This window comes from Salminus brasiliensis, chromosome 5 (assembly GCF_030463535.1).
Source record: "Salminus brasiliensis chromosome 5, fSalBra1.hap2, whole genome shotgun sequence".
In the NCBI taxonomy this organism is placed as follows: Eukaryota; Metazoa; Chordata; class Actinopteri; order Characiformes; family Bryconidae; genus Salminus; species Salminus brasiliensis.
The window spans coordinates 5,464,726-5,489,404 of NC_132882.1; the positions used below are offsets into that span (position 1 = coordinate 5,464,726).

Consider the following 24,679-nt stretch of genomic DNA (forward strand, 5'->3'; position numbering starts at 1 on the left):
CTTGAGTCTCTTTGGTCTGTGCTGAGCTCCAGTTTGGATCAGCTGGGGGAGTCCAGAGAGTTTGTTTTTTGAGGGCGCGGACGATGAAGAGAAGTAATGGTGCTAGCTAGCATTGACTGACGTTAGCTTTTAGCCTGGTTTAGAGTTTGCTCCCCTGAGAGTTAGAGCTCCCCTTTTGCATAAACTGGCACAGGAAAGGCCACGGTCACGAGGTCTGGTTTCCGTAGCAACTCAGATTTCCATAATTAGTGGAATCTGGAGGTGATGAGCTGCTCTCCAGTATCAACACCATCATAATCTCCTGAAGCCGCCGTTGAGTTTTACCGTTTCGTCAGCTTTTGCTAGTGCTAGTTGCAGAGGCGGGCCAATGTTGGGTTAGGAGTCTTGCCCAAGGACTCTTATTTATTGGTGTAGCACAGCATATCCAGTGTAACCCAGGTAGTCACTGGCAGGTAATGATGTCATCCGTCGCACCACGGCAAACACCACACCAGCCAAGCTGTGTTCATGTAAATTCTGGGGTGTAAATCTAACGAGTCTAGACTGTGATGTAATAGTTTGGGGGTTTTGGAATTGGCTCGTTTTACAGCTCTGTTTTTGGTTCTGCTGGAGGTTCTTTTGAAGGAGGAACAGCGGTGTTTGGGGTTCCATCTACTGAACTCTTAAAATTCATCTATGGGAAGGTTACAGGGCATCAATGCAGCTTTCCATCCCCTTTATAAAAGGGGTCTTTAGGGGTCTTTAGTAAATAGCTCTATATAGAATCAAGATATCTCAAGCAACCATTAGGATGCATAAATGGTTCTTTACCTGGGTAGCTCAAAGAACCCCTTTTGTTTAGAGCGTCTTCTTTGGCAGCTTTCCCTGGAAAGACAGTGAACTTGACAGGTGGGAGCGACGCAGTGAAAGACAAAATGCTGAGCACGGAGTCGGGATACTCGGGGAATACGGAGGGAGTGCACGCCGCATGGTTTTACCCACATTCACAGTGAAAACAAACTAACACACACACAGACTTTAGGGGTAGAGGATTTTAGGTAGTGCGGGACAGTTGTTCTGCTGCTGGTGGGTGTGCTGGTGGGTAAGCAGGTGTCCCAATACTTTTGTCCATATGTTTGTTTATTTTAATTGCTGACCTCAATTCTGCTTAAAACGAAAATGAGGTAATGGCATGTGTTGGAGCAGCGCTGCATGAAGCAGGGAGACATGCTGGAGGCCTCCACTGCTCCCTGATGTGGTTGTAGTGATCCGATCATAATCCAATCGCAATCCGATCACAGTGCATCTTGGGGGTGTTTTCACCTGGCTTTTTTGTTTTTGCGGGCTACTGCTATCCCAACGTGATCCGACCCCCAGTTGTAAACAGACCCAAGGCATGTCTTCGGATGTGTGTGTTTACTAATATGACCTCCACCTCCATCCGTTCCGTAGCGCTGACATGAAGATCCGACGTCCAGGCGTTTAACCAAACTTTTCATGGGGTGTCCTAGTTTCAAGCTCTCGCAGCTTCTAGAGCTCTTCTATTTCTCCTCTGTTGAGCAGCTTTTTTCAGCTCCTTTGCAGACTCCGTTAATGTAGATGCAGGTACATGTAGACCAGCAGTGCTGGTAAGAAGGCGGGGTTTAAGAAGTTTGACCAATGGTTGATGTAGATGCAGATATACTGTAAAAAGTTTGTGGACACCCCCTCTAATGACTGAATTCAGCTAATTAAATTGTCTATTCCATATAGAAACACATTGCCAATAGAATAGGACTCTCTGAAGGAGATGAACATGATCCTATTGGCAACATGTCCAATGCCAGGCGTGGGCTAGAGGGGTATAAAGCCCCCAGCATTAATTGAGCTGTGGAGCAGTGGAAGAACTGTGTTCTCTGGAATGATGGATGCTGCTCCATCCAATACTTTTGAGATGAGTGATGATTACTCAACATCTTGACCTCACTAATGCTCTTGTCACTGACATACAATCAAATCCTCACAGCAATTCTCCTACACAATGTGATCCGATCCCTAGGTGTAAACAGACCCAAGGCATGTCTTCGGATGTGTGTGTTTACTAATATGACCTCCACCTCCATCTGCTCTGTAGCGCTGACATGAAGATCCGACGTCCAGACGTTTAACCAAACTTTTCATGGGGTGTCCTAGTTTCAAGCTCTCGCAGCTTCGAGAGCTCTTCTATTTCTCCTCTGTTGAGCAGCTTTTCTTCAGCTCCTCTGCGGACTCCGACCGCCCGAGCTGCTGAACGTTCTGCTCCGCTTGCACTGCAGAGAGATTTTCCTCTCGCGCCTCATGGTTCTGCTTAGCGGCCATCGGTTCTGCTGCTTCCTCTGGGGCGCGCCGTGTCCCTCCACTGACTCGCGCTCAGCCAGCCAAAAATCTCCACATGCCTGCATCTTTTCCGCTGCCATGGGAAAACTATTAATGCCTCTGCTAATCGGATTAACATTAACAATCCCGCAGGGCCCTCGCGCCGCATCTGCCGCGCACTGATAATTACGCGGCCTCAGATGTTTGTTCTTTTTTTGTCTTTCATGTTTTGGACGTGGCCCTGCCGCCGCAATGCATCACATGTTTTTTGCCCTCACCTTCTTGCACCTGCGCTCTGATCAAACACACACACACCTACACACTCACACTTACACACACACACACACGAGTTGAGGTTAGGTGTCCTGAGGAAGGTGACAGCATGCTTACCTGATCGTTTGCTGTCTTGTTGATCAGTTAAAGGCCGTTATTGCTTTGCTGTAACTGAGCGTGAGTGGGAATGCAGCATCAGGTTCCTGAAATTCTGACAGTTGATTAGCTTGGAGGCCCTTAAAATTAGGGTGGCCATATTTTGGTCGTTAAAGGACTCATGTTGTGGAGGTGGGGGATTTAAATGTTAGCTATGTGTGAGGGTGGGAGGGACTTAAAACCCTTTAAAAACATGCAGCAACATAGTACCTTAACATTTACTCTTGGTGGATATGAATGTATATGCTGAAGTGTGTATATGTGTATAAATTTAACCTCTGGGAAATGCCAGAACAGCAGAAACTGCCGGAACAGCATTTGCAGTTTAGGTATTTATGACATTTTGGGAACAGGGTGCTTATCAGGGTTGTAAATCAACTTTACAACTTACTTTTGAGATGAGTGGTGATTATTCAACATCCTGACCTCACTAAGGCTCTTGTCACTGAACTACAATCAAATCCTCACAGCAATGAGGAAAGCCTTCTTCCTTGGACAGTTGAGACAGTTACTCCGATAAAAGCAGAATCAACTCTTTTTAATATCCTTGATTTCAGGAGCAGGTGTCCAAATACTTTTGTCTGTATGTTTGTTTGTTTTAATTGCTGACATAAATTCTCTGTAAAACGAAGATGAGGTAATGGCGTGTGTTGGAGCAGCGCTGCATGAAGCAGGGAGACATGCTGGAGGCCTTCACTGCTCCCTCTTCTCATTAGGAGCTGGCTGTCTGGCTGTTCCCCTGCCAGCACTCCTGAGCCTGGACCTCAGACAGCCCTGTCTGCATCCACCTTTATACACACAGACACACACACACACACATACACAAGTTTAAACCTCCCTCAAGCGTTTATTAAAAACAATTCCCCACGTCCAGGCTAAGGTTAATAGGAGCCAAAGGTAACAAACAGCAGCTCTGCTAGAAAGACAAGGCCCTTAAAAACCCTCAGAGATCTCGACTGATGCCATAGAAGAACCACTTCTCAATGGCTGGTTTTTCAAAGAAACGTTTCTTTAAATGAGATGTTTAAAGTAAAAAAAAGGAAAATGGAAGTCCCTTTATAGTACAAATAACACTCAATGTGAGAGAAGCCCGTTCTCGGTACCCCTCGGTACCCCTTCATAATGGTATGATATGACTGTGACAGTGCGTGAAGGTTGTAGCTTCTCAGAGGCCGATAACTTTGTGAGAAGGACTAGAGCCGCTGTAGTGAGGAATGTGTATCCAGAATGGACTCCTCACACAGCATAACAGTGGTGCCCCAAAAGCCACTGATGCCAGAGGGGAATGACGACTCACAGAGCAATCAGCGCCCCACTGTGGAGCAGCAAACCTCTATAATGAACACCTTCCATCACCCTTATACGACAGCCCATGCCACCATGTGTTGCACTGCTGGTCTTGCATCAGCTTTGGTAGGTTGTTCACATGCCAAGCTATGACTGAACAGCTGGGACTGACTGCCAGCTGAAACCTTTTCTAAATCCGGCCCAGTAGTAGTACGTAGACGGTGTAGTAGTAATAGTAGTAGTAGTCCAAACCTGTCCTTAAAATCCTGATTTTTACTTTCTGGACCTGGATTTTATCTCCAGCAGAGCTGCCTAGTCCGTTGGACTGAAATCATGGGATGGATTTTTACTTTCTGGACCTTTAATTTATCATATCTAGTTTGTAGCCACAGCAGAGCTCCCTAGGCAGGTGGATCTTTAATTTCATGACCTTAATTTATCTTAAAAACCTAAAGTTTTGGGACAGATGTTTTCTTTCTGGACCGGAATTTATCATATCTAGTTTTTAGCCACAGCAAAGATGCTCAGTCAGTTGGACCAAAATCCTGGGGCAGATCTTTACTTTCATGACCTTAATTTACCTTAAAAACCTAAAATATTAGGACAGATGTTTTCTTTCTGGACCTAAATTTTATCTACAGCAGAGCTGCCCAGTCAGTTCCCAGTCAAATTCTGGGGTGGATTGTTACTCTCATGCTGTCTTCCGTTGTTATCTTCAGGCTTCAAATATTTTCACACTGTTCTAGCAGTCTCACTGACACGGCTTCCCACGAGTTTGAGGCTGGGATCACAGGTTTCACACGATTCCCACGTTTTTAGTTTTGGGAGGCCCCATAACCCAACAAATAATTTTTCTACTGCATAAATGTTCTCTACTTCAAGATGTGGTGTGTGTGTGTGTGTGTGTGTGTGTGTGTGTGTGTGTGTGTGTGTGTGTGTGTGTGTGTGTATCTCAGTCCCTGCCATGGACGGTTGTCCCACAGGCTAACTGTGACAGAGCGGTAGTTGCTGGAACAATTCATAAGTACAGACATGCATCATTTTTCCCTGATCGATTCAATATTGCTCCTTCCTGAGGCAGAACCACACTGCAGCCATTAGACTGCAGCCGGAGATGAGCCCCCCAATTGTGTAAAGGCAGAGAGGCAGGGAAGGAGCTCATGCCCAGCCTCAGCCCACCAGGAGGAGGCTGTGGGGGCCGCAGCTGTGAATTTGTATTTCAATCAGGGTTCGGGCTCAGCAGCTCCAACCTATCTGCTCAGCTAGAATAGGAACAGCATTCCGGGCTGTGCTGTGATGGAATGGTCCGCTGCTCGCTAATTCCTCAGAGTCTACTGAATTGAGTTTGGGTAGGACCGCATTAGCCGAGAGCTTGAGCAGTAAGATATTAGCCACGTTAACACTGGATGGTTGGACGGGTGGGTGGGTGGGTGGGTGGTAGGGAGAAGGGTATTAAGACTAGACATCTGGGTGCATCCTATTGGAGTGAATTAGGTGAAGAGGAGGGAGGGGCTTATGCTGGGATTTTCTTTTTCTAAAAGCTTAGAAAAGATTCTGTTCGGGATGGTTCACTGATCTGAGCACAACCGACCCGTGTTCTGTATACTGTAAAAGCTCTGTAGACACATAAAATATCAAAAACATCTTACTGTCTTCTGAATTTAGAATCATATCAGACCTTAAAAGATGTATTATATTACATCCCTACTAACAAAACAAGCCTCATATGTACTTCAGTGATGCCTGTCTACAATGGATGTACAATTACTCAATAATTATTGCATATTTACAGTATTGTTTATTTACAGTACTGCATATTTACAGTGCTGCATATTTACAGTACTGTGTATTTAGTTTTGTTTTACAGTTTTGTGTATTTACAGTTTTATGTTTTACAGTATTGTTTATTTACAGTACTGCGTATTTACAGTTTTATGTTTTACAGTTGTGTTTTACAGTATTGTGTATTTACCGTTTTGTGTATTTACAGTTTTGTGTATTTATAGTTTTATATTTTACAGTATTGTGTATTTACATTTTTGTGTATTACAGTTTTATGTTTTACAGTATTGTTTATTTACAGAACTGCGTATTTACAGTTTTGTGTTTTACAGTTTTGTGTTTTTACAGTATTGTGTTTTTACAGTATTGTGTATTTACCGTTTTGTGTTTTACCGTTTTGTGTTTTGTTTTGTTGAACTTGTTATTGTTGAAATAATAAATCCGATTTTTAAATTCAGTGTTTTTATTCATCTTTCTTCATACGGACAGCAGTAAGATATTAGCCACGTTAACACTGGATGGTTGGACGGGTGGGTGGGTGGGTGGGTGGTAGGGAGAAGGGTATTAAGACTAGACATCTGGGTGCATCCTATTGGAGTGAATTAGGTGAAGAGGAGGGAGGGGCTTATGCTGGGATTTTCTTTTTCTAAAAGCTTAGAAAAGATTCTGTTCGGGATGGTTCACTGATCTGAGCACAACCGACCCGTGTTCTGTATACTGTAAAAGCTCTGTAGACACATAAAATATCAAAAACATCTTACTGTCTTCTGAATTTAGAATCATATCAGACCTTAAAAGATGTATTATATTACATCCCTACTAACAAAACAAGCCTCATATGTACTTCAGTGATGCCTGTCTACAATGGATGTACAATTACTCAATAATTATTGCATATTTACAGTATTGTTTATTTACAGTACTGCATATTTACAGTGCTGCATATTTACAGTACTGTGTATTTAGTTTTGTTTTACAGTTTTGTGTATTTACAGTTTTATGTTTTACAGTATTGTTTATTTACAGTACTGCGTATTTACAGTTTTATGTTTTACAGTTGTGTTTTACAGTATTGTGTATTTACCGTTTTGTGTATTTACAGTTTTGTGTATTTATAGTTTTATATTTTACAGTATTGTTTATTTACAGAACTGCGTATTTACAGTTTTGTGTTTTACAGTTTTGTGTTTTTACAGTATTGTGTTTTTACAGTATTGTGTTTTTACAGTATTGTGTATTTACCGTTTTGTGTTTTACCGTTTTGTGTTTTACAGTTTTGTGTTTTACAGTTTTGTGTATTTACAGTATTGTGTATTTACAGTTTTATATTTTACAGTTTTGTGTATTTACAGTTTTATATTTTACAGTTTTGTGTATGTACAGTTTTATATTTTACAGTATTGTGTATGTACAGTTGTGTATTTACAGTTTTATGTTTTACAGTATTGTGTATTTACAGTATTGTGTATTTACAGTTTTATGTTTTACAGTTTTGTGTATATAGTTTTGTGTATGTACAGTTTTATATTTTACAGTTTTGTGTATTTACAGCTTTATATTTTACAGTATTGTGTATTTACAGTTTTGTGTATTTACAGTTTTGTGTATTTAGTTTTATATTTTACAGTATTGTGTAGTTACAGTATTGTGTATTTACAGCTTTATATTTTACAGTATTGTGTATTTACAGTATTGCATTTATGATACAGAATCAATCAGATTTAGATCTCCTCTTCACTCTGACACTTCAGGATGGACTTCGCCCCTCTGCACTCTTTATAAAAGCAGTTGTTGAACTTGTTATTGTTGAAATAATAAATCCGATTTTTAAATTCAGTGTTTTTATTCATCTTTCTTCATACGGACAGCAGCCAAGGACGGAACCGCAGGGGTCCTGTGTGAAACGCCTCTTTCTCTCCTCAGTAAAAAGCACAAGCTTCTGCAATTATGGAAATACATGTACATATAAATGCTCTTGTGTTTTCCGCAGGTGATGGTCCTGTACTTCCAGCCCAGTGTGTTCCGCTGCATCCTGCTGAGATGGGTGCGCATGCTCGGATTCGCTACAGTGTATGGAACAGTCACGCTCAAACTGTACAGGTACACACACACACACACACACACACACACACACACACACACTCCATGTTTTTACTGGAGCAGACAGACGAGTGGATGGATGGGTGGTAGATAGACTCTCACACACTGACTGCAGTTGTTAATGTAACACTGTGTTTCACTGTGACCATTACTATGATTAACCTGCAGTTTAAATGATAAAATGCATGTTTTAATAATCCTACTATTCTCCTACAGTAAGAAACCATGCATGATTAATACACAGCTTTATACAGTATATGGATTTTCTGCTCCTCAGCATTTTTACACCTTCATAAATACAATCTTTTTCTGGTACAGTATTGTTTGCTATAGTTCAGTTTGGTACATTTTTATTGTTTGGCCTTCAGAAAAATCATGTAACTAATTAGTCATAATTATAAACGCAGTCGTACTGGTAAAGCAATTTTGGCTTATGCTGATGTCATATATTTTGATTGCACATTTATCTATCAGTGTATGTAGCTCTGTATGCCATCCACTGGGGTCAGCATTACATGAAGTGTGTACATTAAGAAAAACAGTACACTGAGTACTGTGCTACTAAATGATGGGTAGCTGGATGGATGGACTGATGGATGGATGGATGTGTGAAGAGATGAATTGAAGAGCGGATTGATGGATGGATGGATTGGATGATGGATAGATAGATGGATGGATGGATGGATTGATGGATGGATGGATGGATGGATTGAATGATGGATGGATGAGTGGATTGATGAATTGATGGATGTGTGGATAGATGGATTGAATGATGGATGGATGAGTGGATTAATGGATGGATGGATGTGTGGATAGATGGATGGATGTGTGGATGGATGTGTGGATAGATGGATTGGATGATGGATGGATGGATGTGTGGATAGATGGATTGGATGAGGGGTGGATGGATGTGTGGATAGATGGATTGGATGATGGATGGATGGATGTGTGGATAGATGGATTGGATGATGGATGGATGTGTGGATAGATGGATTGGATGATGGATGGATGGATGTTTGGATAGATGGATTGGATGAGGGGTGGATGGATGTGTGGATAGATGGATTGAATGATGGATGGATGAGTGGATTGATGGATGGATGGATGGATGTGTGGATAGATGGATTGAATGATGGATGGATGAGTGGATTAATGGATGGATGGATGTGTGGATAGATGGATTGGATGATGGATGGATGGATGTGTGGATGGTTGGATGTGTGGATAGATGGATAGATGGATAGTTATCTATATAAAGGGGTGTACTGATGAATGGGTGGGTGTACTGATGAATGGGTGGGTGGACTGATGAATGGGTGAATCAGTGGGTTGATAAATGGATGGATAAATGGATGTGTGGCTGGATGGGCCGATGGCTTGATAGATGGGTGTGTTAATGGATAGACTGGAGGACTGGATGGATGGATGGATGAATCGATGAATCGGTAGAATGATAAATGGATAGATGGATAGGTAGACCTTCTTCCTCTAATTGTTATGACTATGTGACGAAGTACTGTAGACAAGCCTTGGATGCATGCATAACATGTGAAGTCCTGTAAGACTGGTTATATCCCATTCTCACATCGGGTGGGTTTTTGTAGATTCTCAAAAAATGGATCACACACTAAATGTCTAGGGATCATTCGCTAAACTGAACCCATTGAAATAACTCACTTCAGAAATGTGGGGGTTCAACAGTGTGTTATTTTCATTAGTTTCTCACTGGTTCCCTTCAGGTGTGAATTGTTGGTTAGTATTAGACTACGGTATTAGACTACATCCAGAGGATATTTCAGTTAATTGGATAACTTAGGCCCAAAAGTCCACTTGGAGCGTTCCTCAGTGCTTGTCCTATTAGACAGGCTTGACATTGGGCTTAAATAACCTGGCTAAACAGAGAAATCTGGTTTTGTAAGTACAATCAAGGATGACGTTTCAGACTGGAGTGAAACCAGAAAATGGCAGAAACTAACTGGGGAAACCATGAGGCCAATGGAAATGGTCCAAAATTGCTTGGAGATCTTTTTACATTATGAGGCCTTGTTATATTAACACATATTAGAAGCTAAAACCGCTGCTTATTTCCTCTGTAAAGCTACTGTTTGAGATGTACAGGGTTTTCCTACAGCAGATATGGTATAGTACGCCACCACTTGCTTAAAAACTAGACTGGAGGGCAACCAAATTAGAACTCAGGAACTGCAGACTAGCATTATCTAGCACAATCATGGCTAGACTTTGTGGTAGTACTGGTGTAACGTGACACCGGCATCAGAGTAGATCCCCATCATCAGCAGGCTTTGTCTTTCAGCTTACATGAGTGCTGTGGAAGAGACATTCTGTCTCCAAGGATTTTTGATCAATGACTGTAGGAGGCCAAGAGGTAGATGCCCACCTACACGCACACATACACACACACATACACTGGCATGCCCGCATGCAGGAACACACACTCGCCCACCCCCGCATGCACCGGGTGACTCACAGGCATTTCACGGCTGGCCATGTTATTAAATGTCAGAACGTGCACTTTCCTAATATGGCTGCCGATGAGGCGCTGTCCGCGGTGGGCTCTGCCATTTCAGAGCGGTCTGTCAGAACAACCCCACAGACCGCTGGCTGGGGAGGGGGAAAGAAATGTCAACTGGCAGATTGGCCGGTGCAGGACAGGGGCCAAAGGCTTCGCCTGGGTGCCATCAAAGACCAATCTGATCCTGCTTCAGATTCATTAAAAAAATTATTAAATAAATAATATCTATCTGATTAATCTATTGATGTATAATAATAATAATAATAATAATAATAATAATAACCTATCTATCTATCTGATTAATCTATCAATGTATAATAATAATAATAATAATAATAACCTAATTAATTATTTATAGGGTCACTGAAATTCAGTCATAGCATTATTTTAATCTAATTGTATCATTCTATCTATCTATGTGTCTGTCTATCTGTCTGTCTATCTATCTATCTATCTATTTATCTATCTATCTGTCTGTCTATCTATCTATCTATCTATCTGTCTGTCTATCTATCTATCTATCTATTTATCTATCTATCTGTCTGTCTATCTATCTATCTATCTGTCTATCTATCTGTCTATCTATCTATCTATCTATCTATCTATCTGTCTATCTATCTATCTATCTATCTATCTATCTATCTGTCTGATTAATCTATCAATGTATAATAATAGTAATAATAATAATAATAATATGTGGTGGTTCCAGAACATTTATATTGAGTAGACCATAAAACCCATTACAATACAATTACTTTTTTTGCAGTTGTTTTTATATTTAATAACAGAATACATACAAGAATATACACATGTAATAACAGAATAACATGACCTAGCAGTTACAGGGAATACAGGGGTTAATTAAACCTGTTTCTTCAGTCAGTAATACTGATTAGGATGGGCTAAACCTTTTCTAACAACCTCTTCCTTTAGTGGAGTATACTTCTCATTACATGTTCAATACACTAACAGAGTATTGCTAATTAGAAGAGACTGTGGTTCAGTACAAGTTTGGTACAACAGGGAAAAGGACAACAAAATAAACAGGCATAAAGCCAGGCTTGTTTTCATTAATTATGAACAGACAGTTGTGCAAGTTACAGTTTGTTCTACCTAGTGCCCTCTAGTCCCCCCCAAGGTAGTTGGTACATCCTGTTAGTTAATTAGGCAGTAAAATCAGACAACAGTGGGCACAGTTTCTCTCATTGGTCATATTTTTATATAGGGCTCATATAAAAAACAAAAGGCAGTGAGACACAACGGCCTACATCTCTCATGTTATAAAAGTACAATAAATAATAAAAATAACAGAATAAGGGGGGAAATAGAGAAGGAGAAGGAAAGCTAATGGAGAACACTCTTGCTGATTTGAAAGAAGGAGGCTTAGCAGGCTTAGTAGCTAATGGCTTGTGGAATTGGGCTCTGCTCTACGTTCAGCAGTAGCATAGACCAGAGATGCTTATAAGTAAAAAAAAAAATACAGCTCCAAGTCAAGTCACAAGTCTTTAAGCTAGAGTCCAAGTCAAACCTCAAGTCACACTTAACCCCTTAACCCATTAAAAAGCTTAAAAGGCCTATAGGCCCACTCAGTATCTGAGTAATACACCTTAGTGTGTAATAAGCCTTGGAGTGGTAAAGGGTTAACTTGCATACAAACAGACTTCAGCCTTGGCCGCTCATCCCTATATGATCCAGACTCGACTGAGACATGTTTACAATAAGCGTCTTTCCATTTTCCAGGCACAGCGTGTGAAAGTTACTCGACGTCAGTTTTTTTCCTTGATTTGGGACACAGCCCCTTTTCTTTTGACATATTACGACATCCATAATGTGGGCATGCTATCAGTTAACAGAGGGACAGGGGGACATGCAAAGAACGAGGGGCAAGACTGAAAGACACTGGATCCACCACATCAAACTTCATAAGGGATCTGACACACACTGAGTATTTAGTCTCCCTATCTCCCTATCCTAAGCTTACCCTTGCTTGACATACACTATATGTCCAAATACTTATGGACACCACTTCTAACGATACAGCTTCTAATGCATTCAGCTACTTTTAGTTGCACCCGTTGCTGATACAGATGTGCAAATTCACACATACAGCTTGTCTAGACCCTGTAGAGAGGTACTGCCAATAGATTAGGACTCTCTGCAGGAGCTGATCAACATGAGCCTATTGGCACCATGCTGCCTAATAATGACAGGCGTGGGCTAGAGGGATGTAAAGCCCCCCAGCATTGAGCCTTGATGAGGTGGGGTGGTGAATGCAATCAAATCCTCACAGCAATGCTCCTCTAAAATCTAGTAGAAAGCCTTCTTCCCTGGATAGTAGAGACTTTAGTTACTCCACGAAAATACCCTTGACTTTGAAAGGATCAATGAATGAGCAGGTGTCCCAATACTTTTGTCAATAATGCATTGTGATGTTGGGTGCACAGATGTGATGCTAATTACCAGTCTAAAGCTGATTAAGATGAAAAGAATGGTTTGACCAGAAATGCTAATGTTGATAACCATGAATATTAGCATATCTAGCCATGCTAATACTGGTGGCTAGCTATAATCACAGTCTTATCACGAGCTATTCATGCTTGCAATTTCTGGGTGCACAATGTGATGCTAATTTTCACAGAGAACTATTATGGGCTTCCAATCTTCGTTATGCTCCATCTAGAGTCCTTTATACGCCATAAAGCAAGTTCAGTATTCTTTCAGTGGCCATTTAATAAACGTTTGCTCACGCCTCGAAATGTTCTCACCCTCCGCTCCTCCTAGCATCCAGCCTCGGACTGGCTTTATTAAGAAAGGCTTCCCCCCTGATGAGTCACTGTGGTCTTCTTTTACGCGCAGTTAAAGTTTATATTAGCCCTAATTCCCGTTTAATGTCAGTGGCCTATAAAATGTGTTGGCACGGCGTGTTCCCTGGCTACTTCGGGGTGAAGTATACTTAAAAAAAAGATTCACAGCCTTGTTAAGCCACGCAGAGAAAGGCCTTGCTCAAACCGTAGGAGAGAAAAAAACAAATAACAGAAGGCACTTAGGCCAAAATGGGCACAATTTATTACATTTTATCGAATGGTTGAGACAGGAGAGGCAGAAGACAAATGGAGAGCGACTGGTCCGCTGGGAGCCGGAGCCTGGAGCCTGGAGCCAGGCCTCGAGACCGGGAAAAGAGCTCTAGTGTTGGAGGAGAGGGCAGAAGAGTGAGAGACAACACACGGATGATAGTTGGGGAAGGCTGATACTTAACCCTTTAAGGCCGACATAACGAAACTGGTCTATTTCTCTTGTTTATTCTGCTCTTCTCCTTTAATGGTGTGATTTCTCACTGCTGTTATTGCATTTCTTTGATAAGCTTGATCTAAAAACCTGATGATTCATAGATTCATAGATATTTTGTGTCACAAAATTTTGTGAACAAGCAGTGTTCATGGATAGGAACGGACATTCATTCAAAATAGTGGTGGTCCAGCTGACTATGGCGCTGTCCCCATGATCAGATGGTCGCTGGTTCGAATCCCAGTCATGCTGCCGAGGCCCAGAAAGAGCACAATTGGCCTTGCTCTCTCCAGGGTGGGTAGATCAGGCACTTTCCCCACATCGCTTCGCTGCGGTGCCGGCCGTCGCTGCCGTCTGCAGGCTGGTGTGCTGGAGCTGGCACGCTGGTTGGCGTTCCTTTGGTGGCAGTTTGAAAAATTAGCAGCTTGACTGCACATGCATTGGCTAGTCTGCCTTCACTGGTGATGGGGGCATTGCATGTGATGGGGGGCGGGGGTTGAGATTATGTATGGGTTGGGTTATTGGCAGTCCAAATTGGATAAAAATGCCATGGAATAAACATTTTTGGTTCCTTAAAGAATCATGTTTGTAGAAAGATTGAAGAAGCTTTCAAAGGTCTAAAATTGGATAACTCACACATCAGAGGTGTTGGGTTGGGCAACAGGACTACTGATACCATAGTGAAACCCCTAATTCCACTACAGTTCCCACAACACCATGGACATCCTTCAGCTTAGAATTTATGGTGTCTGAGTGGTGCTTGTGAAATTACTGTATTTACCCTAATAGTGTGTACTGGGGATTCTCTGAGTAACCTTGTGCACAGAATTATGACATCCAGGCCGTTATACCCTTAGATCATGGGTTCATAATGCTCTAACTTACATTAATGTAACTATTTATGAAGAAAAAAAAAAGATGCAACCAGTAGAGAAAGATAGATGGAGGAAAGGAGAGAGGGAAGCAGACCCAGGACTGTAAATAAGGGGTAATGAGGGGTAATGGCCGTCACCCTCTGTATGTAAGGATGAGAGACGAGTGCCCTGCAAGATTCTGTCTGGAGGAGAATGCATCAGGTGGAAGTGTCAAAAAGGGCTGATGATAACGTCTGTAATTAAGGCAGCTGGGACGAACGGCTCCATGGCTAACCCCGACAGAAGTGAGGTGGGGCCTGTGGAGGTGAAAGTTAACACATTGCCCAGATCAATTTTTGATAGAGGCTCATTAAGCCAGTGCCAAGGACGCTTTATCAATGTGACTTAGAGAGAGTGGGGGCGCTAATGAGGAAAAGCCTCACGCATGCTAGCCGAGTGCATGACTAGACTGATGAGACTCGGGCCTTTCTCGCCAAGAATTACAGAGCGAGAGGCCTGACCGGCGAGAGCCATTTATTACAGCTAATGAATTCAACTATGAATAGTGAAACACTGGCCCACAACTCAGGCTTAGAAGCAGGACTGTTTTTTTAGGGTATTAAATGCACTCAGTACATCGTGATGCAGCAGTCATGGGCCTTATTCAAAAGTCTTGAGCCTTATTCACCAACCACCAGAGAGATTTCTCCCTAAAACCCACTTACACAGTTTTTTAAAAGGATTCTGACATTCACCAGTGTTTGTTTATTTGGGATTTGTTTGGATTATGAAAACAATGGGATCCATTATTATAAGAGCAGAGCTGTGAATAATCCTGTGCTTTAAAAAACAATGTCATAAATCTGTTCTAGACTTCTCGCTAGGACTTTTATCAAGATCACATTTCTTAAGAAGAGAATTCTTAGGAAGATGCAAATGAGGCCCATTTTACATTTTTATTTTACATAAAACATCAAATTTAATCATAATAATTATAGTTTGTATCACTTTTTGTATCATTATATCATTTTACCATTTATTGTCTTATCTATTTTAATGCTTTCTCAATCACTTTGAATTTCATTTGCCTTGATTTGCATGAAAAGTGCTTTATACACTATATTGACAAAAGTATTGGGACACCTGCAAGAAGGCCCTCTGCTGGAATTTGGAGGAGTAAAGAGCATTAGTGAAGTCAGGATGTTGGATGATCAGCATCCCACCTTATCCTCAACACCCCTTAACTCATCCCAAAAGTACTGGATGGAGCACTGCCCATCCTTCCAGTGTACACAGTTCTTCCACTGCTCCACATCTCAGTGCTGGGGGGCTTTATACCCCTCTAGCCCACGTCTGGCTTTATTAGGCAGCATGGTGCCAATAGGTTGATGTTCATCTGCTCCTGCAGAGAGCCCTATTCTGATGGCAGTACTTCTCTACATGGACTAGATGTTTGTGTGCATTCGCACATCTGTGTCAGCAGTGGGTGTAACTTAAAGTAGTAGAAGTTTTCTGTACATCAGTACATCAGCAAAGAAAAAATAGACAAGCGCAAGAATCTGAGACACTTCGACAAGAACCAAACAGTGACCGTGTGAGTGGTCAGTACCTACCAAAAGTGCTCCAAGAAAGAACAATCAGTGATCCAAAAACAGGGGCATGCATGCTAAAAGCTTACTGAGGGGGCTAGCCCCTCTGGTCCGATCTCTCGTAGCACAAACTGCTAAAAAACTTCATGCCTTAACTGGTCAGGGCTGTTTGGGCAGCACAAGAGCAACCTGCATGATATTAGGCCGGGGGTCTTCTCTTGGGTTTAAATCCCCAGTATTACTATAGCTGATTCTGAAGGTGTTACATCAGACCCTTAAACACAAACACACTTAATTTCCTTCTTGGTTCTCTTCAGAGGTGTCAAATAAGAAAGTACAAATACTTTCTTATCTTACTTAAGTAGAAATGTTGGTTATCTAAAATTGGAGTAATTATTAATTTTTCAGCCGACTTTTTACTTCTACTCCTCACATTTTCACCCAATTATCTGAACTTTCTCCTCCTTACATTTTAAAAACAGCCTCGTTCCTCCTATTTCATTTCCCTTTGTTTTCATTCCGGCTCGTCATCAATAAAAACCCTCTCCAGATAAATCTCTCCATCTGGAAAGTGAGAGTCTGATCCTGATTGGATGAGAAGTATAAACAGACTCCATTCTGACTCCCTATTGGTTTATAAGAGATCCATCACACCTGCACACGTCCCGTCACTCTCCAGCGAGCTCACAGCAGACGTCTGTAGTCTAGTATGAAGACTGTGTCCGTGGCAGAGACTCAAGAGAGCTACAGTGAAACGTCCCGACTGAGCCCCACATTTACATTCCAATAAAGCTTATTGATCACACGCCTCTGAAGTCTGACTTTCTGCAGCTTTACAGAACTTCTAGACAACGACTTCTCATATTTTCCTCCATGAAGCTCATGTTGATGCTCAGTAGAGCACAGAGACGCTCCTTTAATAGAGCTGATATTACTGAAATGCTTCATTTTCAGTGAAGTCGTTCTGAAACCAGTACTTTTACACTTTTACTGGAGTAAAAAGCTTCAGTTGATGCTTCAGCTTCTATAGAAGTCTTTTAAACACTAGTATCTCCACTCACTTCTACCTGAGTAATGAATGTAAATACCTTTGACACCTTTGGTTCTGTTCCAGGGTGCTGAAGGTGTTCCTGTCTCGCACGGCTCAGCGGATCCCCTACATGACCAGCTGGAAGGTTCTGCGGTTGTTGGGGATCATCCTGCTGATTGTGCTCTGGTTCCTGGTGGCCTGGACCTCAGCCGTGTGTGAGAACCCAAACCGGCACCTGGCTCTGATCGCTGTGGGCTTTACTCCAGAGGACCTGCAGTTCAGCATGTGTCTGCTGGACCGGTGGGACTACATGATGGCAGTGGGTAAGTTGGTGTATATCTGCCAGCTGCCACCTAGCACCCAGTGTGTAGAGCCTGACAATGCAAAAGACCTTCTCTATACAACTTTTCAATTCTTGTTCAAATACTTTAAAAATTAACATTATAAGTTATTAAAAAAAGGTTGCTCCCAGAAGAAGAACACTCTGTTCCTGCTACACTCTTAATAGGACTCAACCATGCCACCACATTGTATACTAAAGGCTCTTTCTTGGTCATTTCTAAGCTCTTTAATAGCCAATAATCTATTATTTACATCTAACTTTGCATTTGGAATATTGACAAGCCCATTACAGATGGGATCTTGTTGTTTTTATGACCCTACATTACCTAGAATGTATAAACACTAAACACAATATTTAGAATAATCTTAACCTCTTAATGCAGAAAGGTGTATTACTCAGTAACTACAGGGACATCTGTATAAACTGGTGGTGCTATTCTCTGGTAATAGAAGTTTGTGAAACCATTTTCGGCCCAACGGTGGGTCATAGGTGTTTTAAGGGGCTTAAGGCTTATTACACACTAAGGTAAGGTAATTACAGGGACTTCTATATAAACTGGTGGTGCTATTCTTTGGTAATAGAAGTTTGTAATAACACAGACAGTTTAATAGGTGAAGGCAGCTGCTTAGAGAAGCCTATGTTTGATGAGTGTCATCAGAGTCCGGTTTAAAGAGCCAGAGACTTTATAAAGATTGAAAAGATTAATTTTACATCTAGGAAGGCCTAATGTATTATGATTTGCTGAAAGTACTGTTTCAAAAAAAGTTTGTGTACAAAAAAACAATATATATATAGTACACATATATAATATATATTTTATATATATATTATATATGTGTTTTATATATATTGTATATATAATATCTTATATATCGATATACAATATCTTTACATTTTAGTCTCTTCAAACTAGCTAAAGTTATTCTTGAGTAATGAAAAACATGTATCTCCATTTTTGTAGCACCCTGTAGCTGCTTATGTACACTGTGTAAATAATTCTGCATGATTGGACCAATAGAAATGCTCTAAAGTACTTAATAAAGAATGAATAAAATCCTATTTTACATTAACTTCCATTATGAAGTTATATATATATACACTTAACTTCAGAATGGAAGTTAATGTAAAATAGGAGTTTATTTTATACTGGATATTACCATTGACCCAGAATTATCATATCAATGCATTCTCATGTTTTTTTCTGCTATTTTACTGAATTAATGGTTCAGTATTTGGTTAAATAGTAATTATTTGGAAAGTGAGAGCATTAAAAACAACAGTCCAATTGATTGATGATATTAAAATAATGACAACAAATAGTTGTTTTTTTTTTTCATGGGAATAACTCAATGAAGCATGATTCTTTAATTTCATGCAGACATGTAATATATCCCAGACACAGACATGGAACGGCAGTCTCTTCAGCGCTGACTGTGATGGAAAGAGCAGATGTTTGTTGCTGGTAGACAGGCTGCCTCTGCGACATTGTATAAGATGCACCAATTTACAGTGGCAGATCCATAAACCCTGGAGCAGGTTCATCAGCAGTCATCTGTCAGGCATTGTCCAGAGAATCCAAGCAATTTATCTGGCTTCCGTTTCATGTATTAAATCTGTCTCTGTCTCTCCCTCTCTGTCTCTCACCCGAACACAGCCGAGTTCCTGTTCCTCTTGTGGAGTGTGTACCTGTGTTATGCCGTGAGGACGGTACCGTCAGCCTTCCACGAGCCTCGCTACATGGCCATTGCAGTGCACAACGAGTTGATCATCTCCGCCATATTCCACGTGGTTCGGTAAGCCTTCCAAGAATTGTCTGAGACCAGCAGTCTTGCCAAGCCTCTTCCTGGAGCTCTGACCTCCAGCACAGTTCAGTCCCAGACCCAAATCTAACACACCTGATCCAACTAGGTGCTCCGGAAGCAGAAGACCAGGTCTGGAACTAAGCAGATCTTCAGAAGGAGGGTTGGTGATTAGCTTAGGGTTGGTGAAAGTTAAAGCCAGGCATGCTCTTTGGTGATAACACTCACACTGCACGTCTGAATCGTCCCCGTCCTGCCATTTATAAGCTTAGACTATATGAAAGTGGCCAGTTTGATTGACGTGCTGCGATGTGGGTGCTCACACTTGGGTGCTTACGCAAAATACAGCCCCTATGCAGAGATCTGTCTACATACAAGCACTCAGTTCAGCAGAAGATGGCGTATATCCTGTATATCAGAAATGTTGAGCTTACTTGTGCCATGCTGTGCTCTGAAATTCCATGAAAAAAAGAGATGGGAAGAACATGGACAATATGGTTTATATTGGACTCTCTGTGTATTCTGTGACGTTGGTTTTTGTCAGCTGGCAAATGATATATTTAATATCAGCATACCATAACCAATGCAATCTGCGACGTGCAGCTGAGAAATCGGAGACAAGCGACTATGGCAAGCCGATTAAAACTCAAAATCATGATCATTGTAATGCAGTTTTTATTAGGAGAAACTCTCATTTCAGAAACCAGATATGAAATATTTACTTTAATATCAGGAGCCGGATTCACAAAAGCTGTCATAAGAAAAACTTACAAATAATTCAACTCATCAAAAATTCTTACAAATTTCTTTAATATTCTCTAAAGAAAGTATTTTTGCTTAAGAGACACTTTTATGCTGTTTTTTTTTTACATCTTATCATAAACAATACAAAATAGCATTTTCAATTTTCCAATATTCAGTTAAACTCGTGGTGGAGAGCGAAATGTAGGTAAAACAGAATCAAACTGAGCATTGAAGCATTTTCAGGAAACAAGAACATGGAATCTTTCTTATTAATTCCCTATAAATCAACAATTCTCTGCCAAACAATCTCCAATTTTTTATTCCTGCTATATTAATTTATTCCAGCTATTTAAAGTCTGGTACAGGAAGAGGTCTGACAGACTCCAGACATCCACAGCATCATCAGAAGACCTCAGAAGTTTCTGAGAGTCAACACCTTGTGTGATTGGCAGCTCACATAACAACACCTGGTAGCTCATCTTAACACTGGACCAGGTCTCAGTTTCAGCTGTAAAGAGAAGACTTTGGATGCTGCAGGGTTGACTGCAGGTGGAGTGGCAGTAAGGAATTCAGCGCTACGATGGTAAAACAAGCAAAGCAGGCTTGTGTGGGCCATCAACACTGACAGTAGACTACAAAAAAAAGTGGTAGTGTATATATATATATATATATATATATATATATATATATATATATATAAAATAAAATATATACATAAATATATGTATATGTAAAATATGTATATGTAAATATACATCTGCTGTTTACTTGAGTTTGAAGTTTGACAACTGACAGTCAACTACTAAAGTATATACATAGTTTTTTAAATATATAAAATTACATCAACCAAAATTATTGCTTATCTGAATTTTTAGTCCCTTAAAGTTAATATCTGTGTCACAATGTTGATAGTTCTGCTTTTTATGCCTTTTAGCTCCAGTGCAAAACATTAACCTTAAGCTCTGCTTCAGCTCTTCTGCAGGGTTTGGGCTAGTTTTCTAAAAAACATCTACAGTGAAAAGACAAGACAGCTGTTTTCACCATTACTGTTGGACACAGATTGAATTTGGCCTCTGCCTTTAACCCACCATACACAACAGTGATAAAACACACACAGTGACAATGAGCACACATGCCCGGAGCGGTGGGCAGCCATTGCCTGGGTACTGAACCCACGACCCTGTCATCAATATCCCAGTGTAAAGAATATAGATCCTCATAGCAATGCTTCATCATCTAGTAGAAAGCCTTCTCCCCTGGACAGTAGAGACAGTTACTCCAACAAAAGCAGGAGAAACAATAAATAAGCAGGTGTCCCAATACTTTTGTCCAATGTTTTACCAAGGAAATCTAAGAATCCTCATAGCAATGCTTCAATGCTTTAGCTCCAGTGCAAAACATAAGAGCCATATTTCAGACCAGAAACACGTTGGAAAAGATTACAAGATTATGAGGCAAGATTACATTGTTCATTTTTTCATGTTGTTTTGCCAAGATTCTGCTTTAAACCCAGCTTCAGCTCTACTGCAGGGTTTGGGCCAGTTTTCTTGGCTTGTCCCGAGTGCTCGAAAAAAAAACCCCAAAACATCTGCAGTGAAAATTCTTACTGCTGGATCGTTTAACCTCAGCTTTAGTGTGAATATGTGCAGAACCAGGCTTTTTTTTAAGCTATACTTGCATAACCTGAACCAGTGCTGCAGAAACACGGTACCATACCACAAGTAAATAAATGCACAGACTTGATCATTGAGTATCTCGCTGCAGCCCAGAGTCTGACTGGAGTGTCTTGTTTCCCTGTGGTGTAGAAGTTGTTTAGCATGTGTGCTAATATTACAGGTTGCAGCTGACACCAGAAAACACACTCCCAGTTGGTGCCATGATAATTGGAAATCTCCTTCTACATCAGATTACTCTGTAATTAGGCACGTCAAGATGACGCAGGCTTTGATACCATGTACATATTTTGAGGCCCTGTCAGCGTCTGTGTTCCTATTAGAAATTAGCTGTCATTATAAACTAAGTGTCTCTCCCAGGTTCCACCCAGCTGGCTTTTGCAAGTCCTGAGGATTGACATATTAACATATTTCACATTGGAAATGAGTCTGACGTCAGATTCTCTTGAAATGATTGGGTGTCTGTGATGTTCAACAGATTGGTTGCATATCGCCACGCCGAATTGTCAGGAAAAACTGTACTTAAATGCAATCATTGCATCGTTGTTTGACACATTGTAAAGAACAACTGCCAGATGCAGATTACGTTAAAACGGGGAAAAAATTGTAGAAGGTAGATTTCCTCTGTGATATTGACAATGCGCTCTATGATGTCGGGATTAGGAGCCAAAAATATAATAACGACTACATTAAGACGCCATAAAAAATTAAGGTACGCCCAAAATATTATAATATTGGCCAATAGGATCCTTCGGTTATTTCTTAGACTTTAATCACATTTACGTTTGGTGGCATTTAACTGATGCTCTTATCCAAAGGTTACTCTTATTAAAGAGGTGGGCCAATGCAGTGTTAGGAGTCTTGCCCAAGTCTTGCCTCATATTGGTGTAGCACACCCAGACTGGGAATCGAACCCTGGTCTCCCACATGATGTAATTCAGTACTTGCAGCTACTGGTTTTATATGTTGCGCCACACCAACCATATTAAGTATAATTTTAGACTCTGCATTGCTTTACTGGCTGTCAGGTTGCCATATGACAGACCTTTTAACCTTACATAAACAGTAGTTCCAGTACACTGTAAATCCTAATATGTGGCATTTTTGGTGTATTTATTATCATGTAATTGTTTTCTTCACTAGTTTCCCATCACAAACATGATTTTTGTGTGATATAACATCAGCTGTCATTGTGCTTAACGTAAGGGTTTTGGATACATCCTCTGTGTTTGGCATGTATTAGCAGAGAGGTAATAAATGAGGAGACCAGCCACTGGTTGAAGTATGACTGGAAGCTCTTGCAACACTCAACATGGCATCACCTACTGTACATTATAAGCCTTTCTGACAAAAAAGAAAAGAGTTACCATTCATATTCAAGGTGGTACGTTCAGGATCCTGCAGATGGTGCTGTATGAGGATGATCAGGCTATACATACCTGCAGGGTGTGTGATGGACTGGACAATGGGTCACAAAGCCGAGGCAGTTAATGATTGGCTAAAACGAGAGACTGCATTTGGGCGTGTTAGTAGCTGAAGCTGCAGGTGTATGGAAGCTTACGGTCATACGGGTCTACCAGCAGTGGCAGAAATCCCAGCTTATTCTTGAGCAGCAGTGAGCAAAGGCCTCCTCGGTCCCCCTCTGCTCCCCTCTGCTCCATAGTGCTCTTTCAGAAGCTGGTGGTGAAGGACCTGTGCTAACTTCTAGAAGCAGTTCTTGACTTTGACAAGCCATGAAACTCTCCAGCGGCCCCTTAGTCCATCAATTTCACCTTTCAGCCACAATTCTGAGGAGGTTTTCCTGTACACTGGGATTTCTGCCACTGCTGGTAGACCCGTATGACCGTAAGCTTCAATACACCTGCAGCTCCTTCTTTCACACTATGGCCTTTAACACGACCAAATGCAGTCACTCCTCTTTCTTAGCCAATCATTAACACCACCTCTTCTTAATCCATGAATTCCATCACACACCCTGCAAGGATTTAGAGCCAGAGCATCCTCGTACAGCGCCATCTGCAGGAGCCTGAAGACACTACCACCTTAAGTTACCTGCAAGGTGACTATTGTTTTGGTCCAGGTTGCTTATATATTTTTATAATAGTCATTTGTAAGTCTTATAAAAAAGTTAAAAAGACCATGATTCCATTTATACAAACAATAAAAGTGGTCTGTATTTAGAGGCACCAGTAGAAACATAGGCATTGGCAATGTCTGAAACATGTAGATGTTATCAAATCCTAATGAAACATCTAGAAGCTGCACTTTCTGCAGCATGTCTCTGCTTGTTTCAGTGAGTTACGAGCGAGAACTAATCTGAGACTACAACTTGCTTTAAGCTTGAGAGTGTACGAGCTGGGAAAATGCTTCCATGTGCAGTTCTGCAGCTCTGCAGTCCTCCAGGACTGGAGGTGAACACCACACCACAGCTGTGGAGGAGATGATCCACACAGTAAAGGGAACACATGTCTGTGAGACACTGAGGGGCTGTCACCGGGAACTCCCTCATGTTACTGTCGGCCTTCATCTGCCATCCCTCAAATTCTACCCCTCCCCTTTATTTCACCCTCTCTCTCTCTCTCTCTCTCTCTCTCTCTCTCTATCTCTCTCGCCTTCTTCGTTTCTCTGTCATTCCATCCATCTCTTCAGCTTTTACACAAACAACAGTGATGGTCTCTGTGAACAGCTGCTGTTCCTGGATCAGCACAATAGCTTTTAATACAGAATTCAGTCTGTAAGCTTTCATACACTATACACTACATGTCCATAAGTCTGTAGACACCTGCTTTTCCAGCATTTCCTCTGAAATCAAGGCTCTTATTAAGGAGTTTGTCTCCTGCAGTAGCTGCAATAGCTGCCTCTACTCTTCTAGGAAGGCTTTACACTAGATATGGAACCATTACTGTGAGGATTGGATT

The 24,679-nt window shown here is 41.2% G+C and overlaps 1 protein-coding gene across 2 annotated transcripts in view; it reads left to right on the top strand.

Annotated features, from left to right (window-relative positions):
• gpr158a (G protein-coupled receptor 158a) overlaps window positions 1-24,679 on the top strand; it is a 125,470-nt gene that overhangs the window by 87,653 nt on the left and 13,138 nt on the right. For both annotated transcript variants that reach the window (XM_072679293.1, XM_072679294.1), the window contains exons 6-8: window positions 7,802-7,911; window positions 17,287-17,525; window positions 19,200-19,338. In XM_072679293.1, coding sequence (XP_072535394.1) covers window positions 7,802-7,911; window positions 17,287-17,525; window positions 19,200-19,338 — 488 coding nt within the window. The remainder of the gene's footprint in view (window positions 1-7,801; window positions 7,912-17,286; window positions 17,526-19,199; window positions 19,339-24,679) is intronic.